Source organism: Esox lucius, chromosome 23 (assembly GCF_011004845.1).
Source record: "Esox lucius isolate fEsoLuc1 chromosome 23, fEsoLuc1.pri, whole genome shotgun sequence".
Taxonomy (NCBI): domain Eukaryota; kingdom Metazoa; phylum Chordata; class Actinopteri; order Esociformes; family Esocidae; genus Esox; species Esox lucius.
The window spans coordinates 20,010,646-20,025,749 of NC_047591.1; the positions used below are offsets into that span (position 1 = coordinate 20,010,646).

The window sequence follows — 15,104 nt, forward strand, 5'->3', positions numbered from 1 at the left end:
CTAATCGATGTTTATTTTTTGCTTTACCTACCCTACCTAATATATGTTATTATTCAGTGAAAATAAGGACTTTGTCTATTGACCCAGAATTTAGTTGACAAGTTTTAGAAATATCACTCGTGAGTTGATTGAGTCACCTGACATGCGCACACACAACTTCAAACTGGCACACAGATCCATTTTGCAGCACGAGAACGACCTGAAAGTTTATTTTCAATAAATTGGCACATCTCTAAAAAGCTGTTTTTGTTTTGTCTTTATGGGTTATTGTAATGTGGATCAATCAATTTTAAGTTATTTTTGCTTAACTGTCCAGTTCTCTTATTACAGAATCACTTCACTCCTAGTGCCACAGCTGGAGTGGCCAAAGGTAGCTTTAATAAGGTTACCTTAAGACTCATGCAGATTATTAGGGCAGCAAATAGTGTAAATAATCTAGCAGTTTAAAAAAAGCAGGATACTTGACCATAATTGTTTCGGTGAAATTGTTCTGGATAAGAGTATGCAAAATGATAAAAATGCAAATATTGAATTCCATTTTTCAGTTCTCTTACAATGCAAACAGCAGATTATTCGCCCATTGGGTCAATATTTAAACTGTCACCTGTCTTGTCTTTGACAAACAACAATAGTGTTCTTAAATTCGAGGGTGACGAGAGCTTTGACACCATTCAGCCCTCTGGCTTGTGTCTCGGCAGTGATGTATGGAATGGCATAGAACTCTAGTAGACACACCCCAAAAATGTGAGGTCGAATCTGATATACAGTGGAGAGAACAAGTATTTGATAACCTGCAAAATCGCAGTGTTTCCCACTTACAAAGCATGTAGAAGTCTGTCATTTTTATCATAGGTACTCTTCAATTGTGAGTGACGGAATCTAAAACAAAAATCCAGAAAATCTAATTGTATGATTATTAAGTATTTATTAAGCATTATTGGGTGAAATATAAGTATTTGATACATCAGAAAAGCAGAACTTAATATTTGGTACAGAAACCTTTGTTTGCAATTACAGAGATCATATGTTTCCTGTAGTTCTTGATCAGGTTTGCACACCCTGCAGCAGGGATTTTGGCCCACTCCTCCATACAGACCTTCTCCAGATCCTTCAGGTTTCAGGGCTGTCGCTGGGCAATACAAACTTTCAGCTCCCTCCAAAGATTTTAAATTGGGTTCAGGTCTGGAGATTGGCAAGGCCACTCCAGGACCTTGAGATGCTTCTTATGGAGCCACTCCTTAGTTGCCCTGGCTGTATGTTTGGCTGGGTCTTCCAGCCACAACCCATTTTCAATGCTCTTACTGAGGGAAGGAGGTTGTTGGCCAAGATCTCGCGATACATGGCCCAATCCATCCTCCCCTCAATACAGTGCAGTCGTCCTGTCCCCTTTGCAGAAAAGCATCCCCAAAGAATGATGTTTCCACCTCCATGCTTCATGGTTGGGATGGTGTTCTTGGGGCTGTACTCATCCTTCTTCTTCCTCCAAACATGGCAAGTGGAGTTTAGACCAAAAAGCTCTATTTTTGTCTCATCAGACCACATGACCTTCTCCCATTCCTCCTCTGGATCATCCAGATGGTCATTGGCAAATTTCAGACGAGCCTGGAAATTCACTGGCTTGAGCAGGGGGGACCTTGCGTGCGCTGCAGGTTTTAATCCATGACGGCGTAGTATATTACTAATGGTTTTCTTTGAGACTGTGGTCCCAGCTCTCTTCAGGTTATTGACCAGGTCCTGCCGTGTAGTTCTGGGCTGATCCCTCACCTTCCTCATGATCATTGATGCCCCACGAGGTGAAATCTTGCATGGAGCCCCAGACCGAGGGAGATTGACCGTCATCTTTAACTTCTTCCATTTTCTAATAATTGCCCCAACAGTTGTAGCGTTCTCACCAAGCTGCTTGCCTATTGTCCTGTAGCCCATCCCAGCCTTGTGCAGGTCTACAATTTTATCCCTGATGTCCTTACACAGCTCTCTGGTCTTGGCCATTGTGAAGAGGTTGGAGTCTGTTTGATTGAGTGTGTGGACAGGTGTCTTTGATACAGGTAACAAGTTCAAACAGGTGCTGTTAAAACAGGTAATGAGTGGAGGTCTGTGAAAGCCGGAATTCTTACTGGTTGGTAGGTGATCAAATACATATGTCATGCAATAAAATGCAAATTAATTATTTAAAAATCATACAATGTGATTTTCTGGATTTTTGTTTTAGATTCCGTCTCTCACAGTTGAAGTGTACCTATGATAAAAACTACAGACCTCTAAATGCTTTGTAAGTAGGAAAACCTGCAAAATCGGCAGTGTATCAAATACTTGTTCTACCCACTATAAGGCAGAGAAGTGGAGATAAGACAAACAGGGGAGTGTGGGAGGACATAGTACTCACTGTCCATAAGATTGCTGCACGGACAAATATTTATGACATACGCCCTCTGGCAATAATTCGCCATATTTGCATTCACTTAAAAGCTGTGACAGACCACACGCCACTCATTTAGACCTTATTTCCCAATATAGAACAGAGAGGAAGGCGTGGATCACGGAGGCACGAACATCTAATCGGAAGGTAAGACCGGTCTCGAAACATGGTGTTGATTGTAAAAATGCTGCGTATGTTGACTGATGCAAGTGCACTCCCACAGTCTGTAACAAATAATTGTAGTGTTCTAATTGGAGAAATACAATGGTAGCGTATGTGAAATTATATAGATGTAGTTGACCCAAAAGAGATTTGCTTAAGTACATCTGTAGTGTAACCATTCATTGCATTAGAATACAGTATTATTAAAACTCTAGAACAGCCGCCACACCATGTAAATTCAGCATTTCTCAGTAAATAGAAATATTATAGTATTGCTTGCATTCAAAAAATGCTGTATCCTTGTACAGTGTCCTCACAAAGCTTCACAGAGCATCTTCCTTAAATTGTTTAATACTGTTTCATTCCAAAACACCACTGCACAGTATTCCTGAGGAACTTTTGTAAATGCAAACCTTGGAAAGTTGTCCATAGTATATCCATTCCATCACATATAAAGTTTTATTGATTTACTACTTGCCATAGAGAGACAGATGAGCTTTCCAGGATATTTCAACGTTTTGTGAATACAGGCTAAATATTACCCCTCACTCTCAGCATGGGGAGGATGTGGTTGAGAGTGGGAAGATGAGATGAGGAGCCTGGCATCAAAGCCAAAATGAATGTAAGTGTTGGAGGTTGATGTGAGGCAGGAAAGTGTTGAAACAACAAATCTCTCAAAGCAATACAATTTAAAACCAGGTGTCTTCACACTTAAATAACAGTTGGTTATGTTAATTAATCTGGTTGCACAGAAGCAAGACAATTCCAAGTCAGAATCAGAAGACAACAGAACTGCAGGATGGGTTAATCTTAGTCAAAGTCTTATGGCTACATGGGGCTTTATGTTCTCTTGACCCAAAGGATGAATATTTGTTATAAAACGTGAGGGTTGATCTGAATAGTTCATTAAGAAGATAGCAAATAATCTTGATCAGCATACAGAAATTGGTATAAAACAATCCAAACAATAGACAGGACATTTTGAAAACAAGCAAGGCATACCATGTGAACAAAATCAGGTTTGATTTAGAATGTTTAGGGTAAGGATTAAAGGATGAGGTTAGAGTAAGAGTTAGTAGACAAATTGTTCAAATGTCACTGAAAGTCAGTAGCAGTTAATCAGTAGAGCACAGACAGACACACATTTGGGACTCTAAAAACAATTGTTACCATACGTTTTACCTCTGATACACAACTCCATTTCCAAAAAGGCTGGGATGCTAAAAAAAAACAGAGGGCAATGATGTGCAAATAATCGATCCCTATATTTAATTGAAAATAGTACAAAGACAGATTGAAACTGTGAAATGTTATTTTTGGAAAAATACATTTTGAATTAGATGCCAGCAACACGTTTCAAAAAAGTTGGGACAATGGCATGTAAGGTATTGTTCTGTTTTGTTTTTGCCGTTGTCTTTGAATGAAACCTGTTCTGTTTGTTTTTTGTCCTTTGTCCTTGAATGTAGCTTGTCTGCCTGTCACTGTTTTCACCTGTGTCTTGTTAGCCTCCTATTTAGCCTGCCCAGTTCTGTTCAGCCCTTGTTGAGTCATTGACTGTTTTATGTGTCTGTGGTCCAGCCTGCTTTTCTTGAATTCCTGCCGATTTGTTGTGTTCTCGCCTGCCCTAGTTTTGTCATTAAATCTATCATCTATTAATTCTACGCCTGGCGTCCTGCTTTACTGAAATCGTGACAACCACTGTGTTGCAACACCTCTTTTAACAATACTCTGTATGAGTTTGGGAACTGGGACACATTGCTGTAGTTTTGAAAGTGAAATGTATTCCCATTTTTGCTTGTACCGTAGATGCAGAGATCCCCAAACTCTTAGCAATTTAACACTGGGAAACGTTATTCTTAAATTGTTGCAATATTTGCCTGCGCAGTCTTTCACTGAGTGGTGATCCCCTCCTCAACCTCACTTCTGACAGGCCCATCCTCTCTGGATTGATAATCACAGGGTGGCTTGCAGTTGCTCAAACAACCCCAAGAATTGGCAATGCAACCCCATCACAACCCCTATAAAATATAACAATTATTGTAGTTTTTCATTTCTATTGACCTTTGTCCTCTTTGCCATTTTTCACAGATAAATTGCAGTAAAATATTGCGAAGCAATATAACTGCTCAGAATAAGTGAGTAACTATTGAATATACAGTAGAGTATAAAGGATGTGCACACCATTGCATTGTTTTTCTTTACATTTTACACAGCATCCCAACCTTTTGGGAAACAGGGTTGTACATATATTTGATTCGAGTTCACTCAAGTCATTATTTGTAACTCTTAAGTGGTCATTGTGAATTTCCCGTTTAACCGGGTATATACATATGAGGTGACACAAATACCTAACTTCGTTATTCATCAACAAGCAGAAGATCAGGGAACCCAAATTGTAGACCTTCATAAATTACACAATAGCTAAAAAGTACCTGCTTGTTATATGGTGCACCTTTAGTGGAGGTGGGAATTTTCAGTTGTCTGTATATATTTTTACAGCCATTGACTAATTCAATAAAATTATTAAAAAGGTTAAATAACAATAAATAAAAATGTTTTTGTTTCTGGCAGGTGCAGAGAATCAAGGAGTTTGGATACTTTCACTTCCCCTCTCTCTCTCTCTCTCCCACTTGTCCTCCCTCACCCTTTTCTTACTCTGAAAGGCTCCCACCACAGAAGATACAAATGGAACACACAACTGACAGCAACACTGGGCTGTTCACTGAACGGCACCTATTTGGAAATGACAGTTCCCTCTTCAACATTTCCCCTGGCCACTTACCCTCCCTTTCACCGATAATTGAAAAGTCCATCAACGTCACGTCCATAGTCATCCTCTTCATCACAATGGTGTCGCTGGGCTGTACCATGGAGGTTTCAAAAATCAAGGTGCTTCAGATCGGCCCTCTTTTAAGTTCTCTTGTTTTACATTTAAACTGACATTTCAGCCAGTGACCCTAACCAGAGCTTCAGTCTCTGGTGGTTGGCGTGGGGTAATTTAAGTCTTGTAAAAAATTTAATAACATTGTGCTGGATTAACTCCGTTCTCAGACGAGAAAGACTGAGGTGGTGTTCGTGCGGTGCAAAACATTGTGTTGTTCTTTCTCAGGCGCACATCCTGAAACCAAAAGGGGTGGCTATAGCAGTGGTGGCCCAGTTCGGAATAATGCCCCTGACTGCCTTCTTGCTGGCCAAGGTTAAGTTTCCTCATTAATACCGTCAAGTGAATGACCCAGTTAAAATACATTTTCTGTCACAAGAATAAAGGAAAACAGCACAGCCATTTTGAATGATAACCAGTGGGACTGTTTGCTGTGTACTGCATGTCAGGTGCTACAGCTGAGGCCGTTGGAGGCCGTGGCTGTGCTGATCTGTGGGTGTTGTCCCGGAGGAAACCTCTCCAACCTCCTGGCCTTGGCTCTGAAGGGAGACATGAACCTCAGGTAACATGACACTAAACTATTCTCACACCCCTAAAATGTGGGGCAAAACTGATACGTTGCTTTGCGGATTTATATGTAAAAATAAACCAATAATTTTAAGGGCAATGTAATGACTATATATTAAGACACTATTTGAATATATATTTTTTGGTTTCTATAAGGCAGAATAGAGCATATTGTGGAAGTGGGTGAAATAAATAAAGATTAATGATCTGATATCTGAGTGGGTATAGAGCCTTAAAACAACACATTTCATTACATCTCTATCAGGAGGTAACAACCAGCAGGGTCATTGACCTGCCGGGTGAAACTAAAACAATTTGGGGTGTCTGTCTGTCTGGTGATATGAATTATTAATACGATAATAGTTTTCTTATCAGGTCAGTGTTACGCAGGTCATTCATCTCTGGTACTGACATGGTGAATGGCGCAACAATAACTGTCTATCAGTCATAAATAAAAGTAGAGTTATCGTTGAAGCTGCTGAAGAGCAGGTGGAGGTTGGTGGATAACCTAACACATTTTTAAAGTGCTTCATCAATGCAATTCGAATCACATTTTAAATAAGCCCAATTTTACCTAAATTTAAGGTTTGAGTTCTGTGATGCTTCGAGTTTAACGTCACGCCGATAAACAACAATTAACTTTCTATCACAGCCTTTTTCTAAGCATGTTCACCATGTTCACTATGATCACTTCAAGGTTAGTTACATAGAAACCTTCATGAGTGCACCTGCTGTTCAAGATAACTATTGTCCACATGATTGTTTTAGTCAGCTATTAACAACTCTGTTTTTAGTTCATAGTGTATCTGATATACAGAAACCATACGTTTGAAACAACTTTCATAAAGATAATCAATAATGCCTGAGCTTTATGGCATTGTGATCATCGGAAGCACGGTTTCTGTTTGACCTTGCAGGTCTTATCAGACACAGAGTATTCTCTCCTACTTTCTCAAGGTCTGTCCTTATAATCACTGCTGTAAATTACTGAACTGCTATAATAACGTAACAGTTTCTGAGTGCAGAGATTACCGAATATGTCAGGCTATAGGCCAAATACAGACCCTTTACACAATCCATCATTTTGATCCTTTTGAATAAAACCAAAAAATGATTACATAAAAATACATACCTACAAATCTACCAGATACCTTTTTCATAGTCTTCTTCCACTTTTGTGAAATCCAATTCACATTTTAAGCCATTGCCTTGTCGCACAAACTTCAAAGCAGGTTCTGGAGAGTTGAAGATTGAGAAATGTCTTCCCCCTCAGGGCGTTCTGCTTATTGTCACAGTGCTCACTCAACAAGGAAGGATTTGATTTGCTATCACATCCGCTGAAAAAGAACGCATTCCCAGAAAAACTGACACAACTGAGCTCACAGATCCAACATAGTGTAAGGACTAAGCAGTCCAGACATATGCTACTCTATCCTGGGCGGCCTTGGGCACATTTTGCCTTCTGCTGCACTCAATGGCACTTTTATTATCCAGTGATTAGGATTAAAAAACCTGGGGCACGTCAGTGACTTGACTAAACACATGAAAGAAAATTCTAAAACATTTTCCAAATTGGTATTCCTAATTTGCTTATGCTTAACTTGCTTATGTGGTCAACTTTGTGTAATATTGATGCTGAAGTACCTCTTATGGCAAGTCCTCTCGTAAATCCTCAGTGAATTTGGTTGGGAATCATTAACGGACAGCAGCATTAAAACTCTTCCTAAGATTGTTTAAAGGAGATTTAATTCAGGAATGGATTTTGACAACCCGTTTAAGACAACGTTTGGAAATGTTTCTTGAGTCACATCAGGATTGCTATGGCAATGCCAGGGCTATCTGTTGATCCATGTTCTGTTATCACAGTATCAGGATGGTCGGGGGTGCGTTTAGGTACTCAGTCATCACTCAGTCATCATCGGTTCTTGTCCACAGATGCACGAATTCACCATTAAGTACTCTTTCTTTTCACATTCAAACCAAACTCTGTCGCACCCGCCAGACCTTCAAACACAAAACATTTCCATCACCACCGTGTGCCAAGCAGAAATGTTAAAGATGACCTACTGCCTCTTCCGGTCAGAGGTCGAACACCTCAAAACAGCATGTTCTCCCACCAGCAGCGGTCACCCACTATAAGCACAATGGCAATCAAACCAACAAATCAAACAAACACTTGCACATTTTAAAACGCAAACAATTTACATGTTGCAGCACCTAGTAGCTCACTCTTCCAGCACTGTAACCTTGCAACATCATCTGTCAACCTGCCTATCTACATACACAGATCAGCCATAACTCGTCGGGGCATTGGACTCCACTAGACCTCTGAAGGTGTGCTGTGGTGTCTGGCACCAAGACGTTAGCAGCAGATCCTTTATGACCTCTAAATTGTGAGGTTGGGCCTCCATGGATTGGACCTGTTTGTCTAGAACATCCCACAGATGCTCGATTGGATTGAAATCTGGGGAATTTGGAGGCCAAGTCAACACCTTGAAACCGTTGTTGTATTCCCCAAACCATTCCTGAACCATTTTTGCTTTGTGGCAAGGTAGTTTATCCTGCTGAAAGAGTCCAATGCCATCAGGGAATACTGTTGCCATGAAAGGGTGCACATAATCTGCAACAATGCTCAGGTTGGTGGTACATGTCAAAGTAACATCCACATGAACGGGAGGACCCAAGGTTTCCCAGCAGAATTTTGCCCAATGCATCACACATACGCAACAAACTGTGATGCACTGTGTTCTGATACCTTTCAATCAGTAACAGCATGAACCTTTTCAGCAGTTTGAGCTACAGTAACTCGTCTGTAGCATCAGACCACACGGGCCAGCCTTCGCTCCACACGTGCATTAATGAGCCTTGACCCTGTCGCCGGTTCACCGCTTTTCTTTCATTGTACCACTTTTGATAGGTACTGACCACTGCAGATCGGGAACACCCCACAAGGGCTGCAGTTTTGGAGATGCTCTGAACCCAGTCGTCTAGCCATCACCATTTGGCCCTTGTCAAAGTAGCTCAGATCCTTACCCTTGCCCATTTTTCCTGCTTCTAACACATCAACTTTGAGAACAGAATGTTCACTTACTGCCTAATATGTCCCACCCACTGACTGGTGCCATTATAACAAGATTATCAGTGTTATTTTATGGCCGATCAGTGTATATACATATTAATGGTTATGGTTCCCAGTGCCATAAAAGCATGTGAGGCCAGTCTGAAGTTCAAATACATCTCCTGCACATGATAAAGCCTTGTTAGGTAACTAATGCTTCTGATAACACATCCTAACTACCCCTGCCGGGTGCCATGTCTGCCCCCATCCAGTATTGTCATGACCACCTGCTCTACCACCCTGGCCCTGGTTATGATGCCCCTGCTGCTCTTCCTGTACTGCCAGGGCTTCTCTGACCTGGGCTCGGCTGTTCCGTACGTTGGAATCACTGTGGCCCTGGTCATGACCCTGGTCCCCTGTGGCGTCGGCGTCCTCATCAATTACTACAGGCCACAGTACTCCAAGACCATCACTAAGGTAAAGTACACCAAAAAGTATTCTGCAGTACACCAATACCATCACTAAGGTAATGTACAGTACACAGTATTCTGCAGTACTCCAAGACCATCACTAAGGTTATGTAAAGTACACAGTATTCTGCAGTATTCCAAGACCATCCCTAAGATTATGTAAAGTACACAGTATTCTGCAGTACTCCAATACCATCACTAAGATAAAGTACACTACACACAATCCTGCAGTACTCCAAGACCATGGTAAAGTAGCAGACAGGTACAAAGGGCACTGTCAAAACTGTGCTCCACTGTGAGTAAATTCCAAGCTGAACTAGTATTTTAAAGCATACCCTCTGGTGTGGTTTGTTGTCCCTCCAGGTCGGTCTGTCCATCTTGTTGATGGCTACGATAGTGATCGGGGTGTTGGCGGGTGTGTCCCTAGGAGGCACGTCTATAGTAAAGACCATATTTTCTCCACCGCTGATGGCCACCGCTGCGCTCATGCCCCTGATTGGCTACACATTCGGATACGCCCTCTCTTACCTCTTCAGACTCAACGGACCGTAAGTCATTGTGATGAAGTCTATAACAAAGATGTGGATGACGAGTATTGGCATGATGAAGACAATGAGGATGACGTTGATTAAAGAAGGCGGCGTGAAGTATTTCCTTGCAAAAGTACATTCCGGGCTCAGAACATTTCAAATGAAAAATGCTTAGGGGGAAAATAATGATCCGCATGCCTCAGCGAGAATATGATGTCAATCAATCAATCTTCATTCAGACTTCCTTCCTGTGTCTCAGAAGCCGGAGAACAATTGCCATGGAGACAGGGTGTCAGAACATCCAGCTGTGTTCAACCATTCTGAAGGTAGCGTTCCCTCCAGACGTGATAGGCGCCCTCTACCTGTTTCCTGGTGTCTACATAATGTTCCAGGTGGGAGAGGCCCTTCTGCTCATTGTCCTGTTCTGGGTTCACCAGAGGTTCTTCCACACACCCAAAACCGGTAGGTGACTTGTTGGAGATCTTTAGATCAGGGTCAGTAACAGAGTGCTATTCTTGGATTGCGTACTGCTTTCGATATCATCTTATTAACTATGTAATAAAATGCCAAACAGATCCTGGATCATCACTCTCACTATGAGTCTTGTGGTTTAGGTGAAAACCCCAATATGCTTTATCATCGAAATGGAACAGAATCCGGGCCAGTCCAAGTTGCTGTCATTTAGACGCGAGACAGGCTAACTCCTCCACCCTTGCACAAACAGACCTCCCTTTCATCTCTCTCCCACAGACAAGCGGATGTACAATCCTGTGGACAAACAACAGGAGGAGGTGAAGGAACCCCAGGAGGTTGCCGTCTGACTCTGAATGTTCCAAAATGTTGTCTCTGAGCATCCAGACAGACTCAAGATCTTATCAGCTCAGAGCACAGTCTGCATGGACCCAGGTGATACCTAATATCAATCAATCACGTTTATTTATAAAGCCCTTTTTACGTATGCAATTGTCACAAAGTGCTTTTAAAAAAGACCCAGACTGAAAACCCAAGGAGCAAGATACAACAGTGTTGAAGCACAGTGGCTAGGAAAAACTCCCTAAAAGGGGCTGAAATGCAGGCAGAAACCTAGAGAGGAACCAGGCTTTGAGGGGTGACCAGTCCTCTTCTGGGTGTGCTGGGAGAACATTTTAAGAGTAGAAGTTGTTATAATTAATAAATGCATGTGGGCTGTGTCCAGAGTCTATAAATCCTAATCCAGGTCAGAAGCATGACCAGATGGACAAGGACAGGGACAAACTAGGGGGAATGGTCAGAAGAGTGGCAGCTGGAATCACCAGGTATCGTCTTGATCTGCAACACAACCAGGAGGACTTTGGACAGGATAATAAGGCTTCCTGAGAAAATATATGATTATTCACCTCTAACTATTACATTAGACAGTGGACTTCACAAAACCCAGAAAATGTAGTGTATTTACAGTTCACTTTATGTGATAACAAAAATTAGGTTGTCACTACCCGGGCAGAAAGCACTGTCATAAACCTTTGCCACCCCAAGGCAAGTCTGCCATACTGGATTTTCCGCGATTTCAGATTTTGTGAAAAATGCTTCAAACACTACTCCTATCATACCAAATGATCGATCTTCATGTACCTGGACATTTGGCATCTATGGACCAAGCTCACTCAACCCAAGTCAATCAGACACGTTAGTCAAAAAAAAAAAAGATCAATAAACATTAGTGTGGGCGTGGTCTGGAACACAAATGCATATGCAGACACGGATATTCGTATTGCAAATAGTGCATTGTTATACATGTTCAAAACATTCTCAAGACTCAACAAATGCAGGCACTGTAAGATTAACCACATGGGGGCACTATAAAATGCAAATGTTTATAACGGTTGATAACTCCTGACCGTTTGACTTTGAGTGATGAAATACTGCATGTAGAGGGACATGAATCAAGCTAAGCTGTAAAGAATGATTGTCTTTGGCCAAATGGTTGCACTGTTGGACCAGGAAAAACATTCAAGCAAATTCAATGGCTTTTAGCAGGTTCCACTGTTCTGAGATCTAGTCAAGACCTGGATTTAACAATACGGGTACATTTATGTAATGTATCACAAGTTCTTGTGCAAAAACAGATCAAAGTAGTCAGCGTCAGTTAAAATACTACTACAGCTATTTCCCTTTTTTTTGTTTTTTTTATTTAAAAAAATGTACTTACAGAATAATCATTATTAATTTTTCACACCCTAAGGTTAGTCTTTGCACTGCCATTTTTTTAAATATTATTTTGAGAGATTCTCTCCCTCTCTTTGTCCTCAAAACCATAATTATCTCTGAACAAACCTTCCACCTTCCCTACCTCATTAATTTGGCACAAACCCCATACACAAACCCCCATCCACCCCACCTGTTGAAAACACCAGCTTTAGCCATCTCTCTGCCAAAACCTAATTAAACACCACACAACACTGCCAACAAGTTATTTCCACACAAATATCTCTCTCTATATATATATAAACATAACAATTGTTTATTACTCCAGTTTTAAATGTTTCAAGGTAAGGCAAAAAAAAAGTTACAATAATACTACTACTAATTTAAATGAATACTTTTGGGAGATCTTCCCAAGCACCACTTGTCGAAGACCCCTGATTTAGTGGGAACCAAGTGATTGTGCCAACTGACTTGTTTTAGAACAATGCAGAAGTTTTCTATGTAATTAACTGGGCCATTAAATGGTAAACTAAGTACGGTACTGCGCACATTCCTGAGGACAGAAATGTAGTTCCTCACAATGTATGTATATGCTGCAGGAAACACTGTGAATGATTGTGATTATGTTTGTGATATTGTTTTGCACTGATGTAGTTAATAAACACATGTCAATTTTGAGGTGGTCAATATCTGTATCAGATTTTGGAACAATCATCAGGATCACATAACCAACTGGGGTCATGAGAAGGGAACATCAATCCAACCTTTTTTTAGAGTCATATTTTCCTAATGAAGAAAAGTGGCAATATTGCTTGGGAACATTGAAGACGTTTTACTCAGACATTTGCAACCTATTCAAAACCTAATAAAAAGTTCAAACTAGATGCTACTTGCCCCACCTAGTGGAGACCAAGTGATTGTGTCAACTGACTCCTCAGCATCACTAAAACATAAGTATTGTGTGGTTGTCAGCCCACCAACTCAAGCTTTACCTTGACAAGTCTGAGATGCTCTTTGGCAGGAAGGCCTGTCCACTCCAGGACTGCACAGTTTCCTCCTCCAGAATGTCCTCCTCTGCTAACATCAAGGCAGTGACTCACTCCTGCAGGTTCCTGCTCTAAATCTGCAACAGCCTAAATGTATAAACGCAAGACAAAATTACAATTCCTGCAGAATTCCTGCAGTCCCCTCAAACATTCTTAAAACTTCAGTCCAATATTCACACTGAGATTCAAACTGTATTTTCGGTTTTCAGAGTCCAGGCTATTTTTGTCCTTTTGTCTGCGGCCAGGAAAATGTAAGTAAGCATGGCCTTCCTGTGGCTTGCAGAAGCATCATGTTCAGTCAGACTCTCATTGACAGGGTTCAAGTCACTGCGTTTGAGAACGGCGTACTATGTGACGGTTTGACTGTCTTCCCAAAAGATTCGATAGGAAAAACATAGCACAGTTCCTTTAGGGGAATGCAAGAGCCAGTATCTCGGCACATAGGAGAGCGGGGTGAATTGAGGCGGTTTTAAAGTGAAGGCATGGCAGTAATGTCTCCAACTAAGATATGTACATATATTTCATGATGTGGTGCATCCCTGGGAATAATCACTTTTTTGATCAAAAATAAACAGTGGTCTCTTAGCTCAATTTGACCCCCGATTAGGGGTAAGTTGAGCCATATTGGGGTAAATTGTGACATTGATTATGCTGAAGTAAAAATGAACATTTCCACCTCACATAGGCTAATGCAGACAGATCATTGTCCCCATCATCCTCTTTCAGGTCGTCTTCTGAACTGCCATAGTCAGTGGTGGCGTTAAGCAAAATGTTTATGTCACGTTCTTCTGAGCTACTGTAGACAAGTGTTTTCTTTTTGGTTTTGATTTGACCCTTTCAGGGCACTTTTCAGGGTCTTTTTCTTTTCCAGTCCTTTTACTTTCTCTGTCATTGTGTGCCTTTCCAGCTCTAGCTTTTCTGTTGTGTTGGTGGTTTTTACTTTCTTCCTTTTCCTTCTAGGTTTAGTTGCTGTGGCTTTAGGGAAGTGAAGTATGCCTTCCGGGGACACGTACCACAAATGGGCAGGAGAACCAGCAGCATCACTTATGGACAAGTGTTCAGGATTCACGATTCTGTTTAACGGTTCAGGCAGAGTAGCGGGTGGCTCCTCTGGGTCTGAAACTGCTGATGAGCAATCAGGACTCATGTCATGGGTTGATGGGACAGGCAGGTCACTGGCTTCAACGTACCCCAACCTTTTTGGCTCACCACCCCTACCATTTCAACAAACTTGTATCATCCAACAGTTTAGACCTAAAGTCATACTAATAGAATAGCCTCATGTTGTAACTTTCTAAAGCACTAACACATGTGGGAGTGTTTTTCAAACTTGTCTGTAATTGTTCAGACACAAGAATCTTGACTCCTTGAACGTCAAAAAATCACTTGGAATGGCAAAAAACAATTATAATTGGAACTTAAATGTGCTTACCACTCATTCCATGTACCTCTCTCCACCACAGGGGGAATAAAGGGGACGACTCTTCAAAAATCATTGGTCACATGGCCAATTGTGTCTCTGCTGGCCTAGAAACAAGGGGTGGCTCAACTTCCCCACAGGCTCAAATCACCCCGTTCTCCCTTACTCACCATTGCCAAGTTTAAAAATGACTTTTTGAGCAGAGCCTCTTCTGGTGTTTACTGTATATCGGGTCGCATTCTTATTTTGACAGGACTCCGGGGGCTTTCCCCAGTAGGCCTTAACGTTTTCATACATTTCCCCCAAAATGCAGGGTCGGTGCTGTAAACAAATAATAATAATACGTATCGTGCTGTAATTGGAGCTCTTT

General features: G+C 41.3%; 1 protein-coding gene across 3 annotated transcripts; it reads left to right on the forward strand.

Annotated features, from left to right (window-relative positions):
• The first annotated feature begins 2,508 nt into the window (after positions 1-2,508).
• On the forward strand, positions 2,509-11,176 carry slc10a1 (solute carrier family 10 member 1). Of its 3 annotated transcripts, XM_034290175.1 has the most exons (9): positions 2,517-2,563; positions 4,667-4,713; positions 5,150-5,467; positions 5,688-5,774; positions 5,909-6,021; positions 9,357-9,561; positions 9,918-10,102; positions 10,344-10,546; positions 10,835-11,176. In XM_034290175.1, the coding sequence occupies exons 3-9, from the start codon at positions 5,264-5,266 to the stop codon at positions 10,903-10,905; spliced, it is 1,068 nt and encodes a 355-aa protein (XP_034146066.1). In that variant the 5' UTR covers positions 2,517-2,563; positions 4,667-4,713; positions 5,150-5,263; the 3' UTR covers positions 10,906-11,176. The 3 variants fall into 3 exon arrangements, with proteins under 3 accessions (XP_010892551.3, XP_034146066.1, XP_034146067.1); XM_010894249.3 differs by lacking the exon at positions 4,667-4,713 and having other exon boundaries at positions 2,509-2,563; XM_034290176.1 differs by lacking the exon at positions 4,667-4,713 and having other exon boundaries at positions 2,525-2,563; positions 5,156-5,467.
• Positions 11,177-15,104: the final 3,928 nt, after the last annotated feature.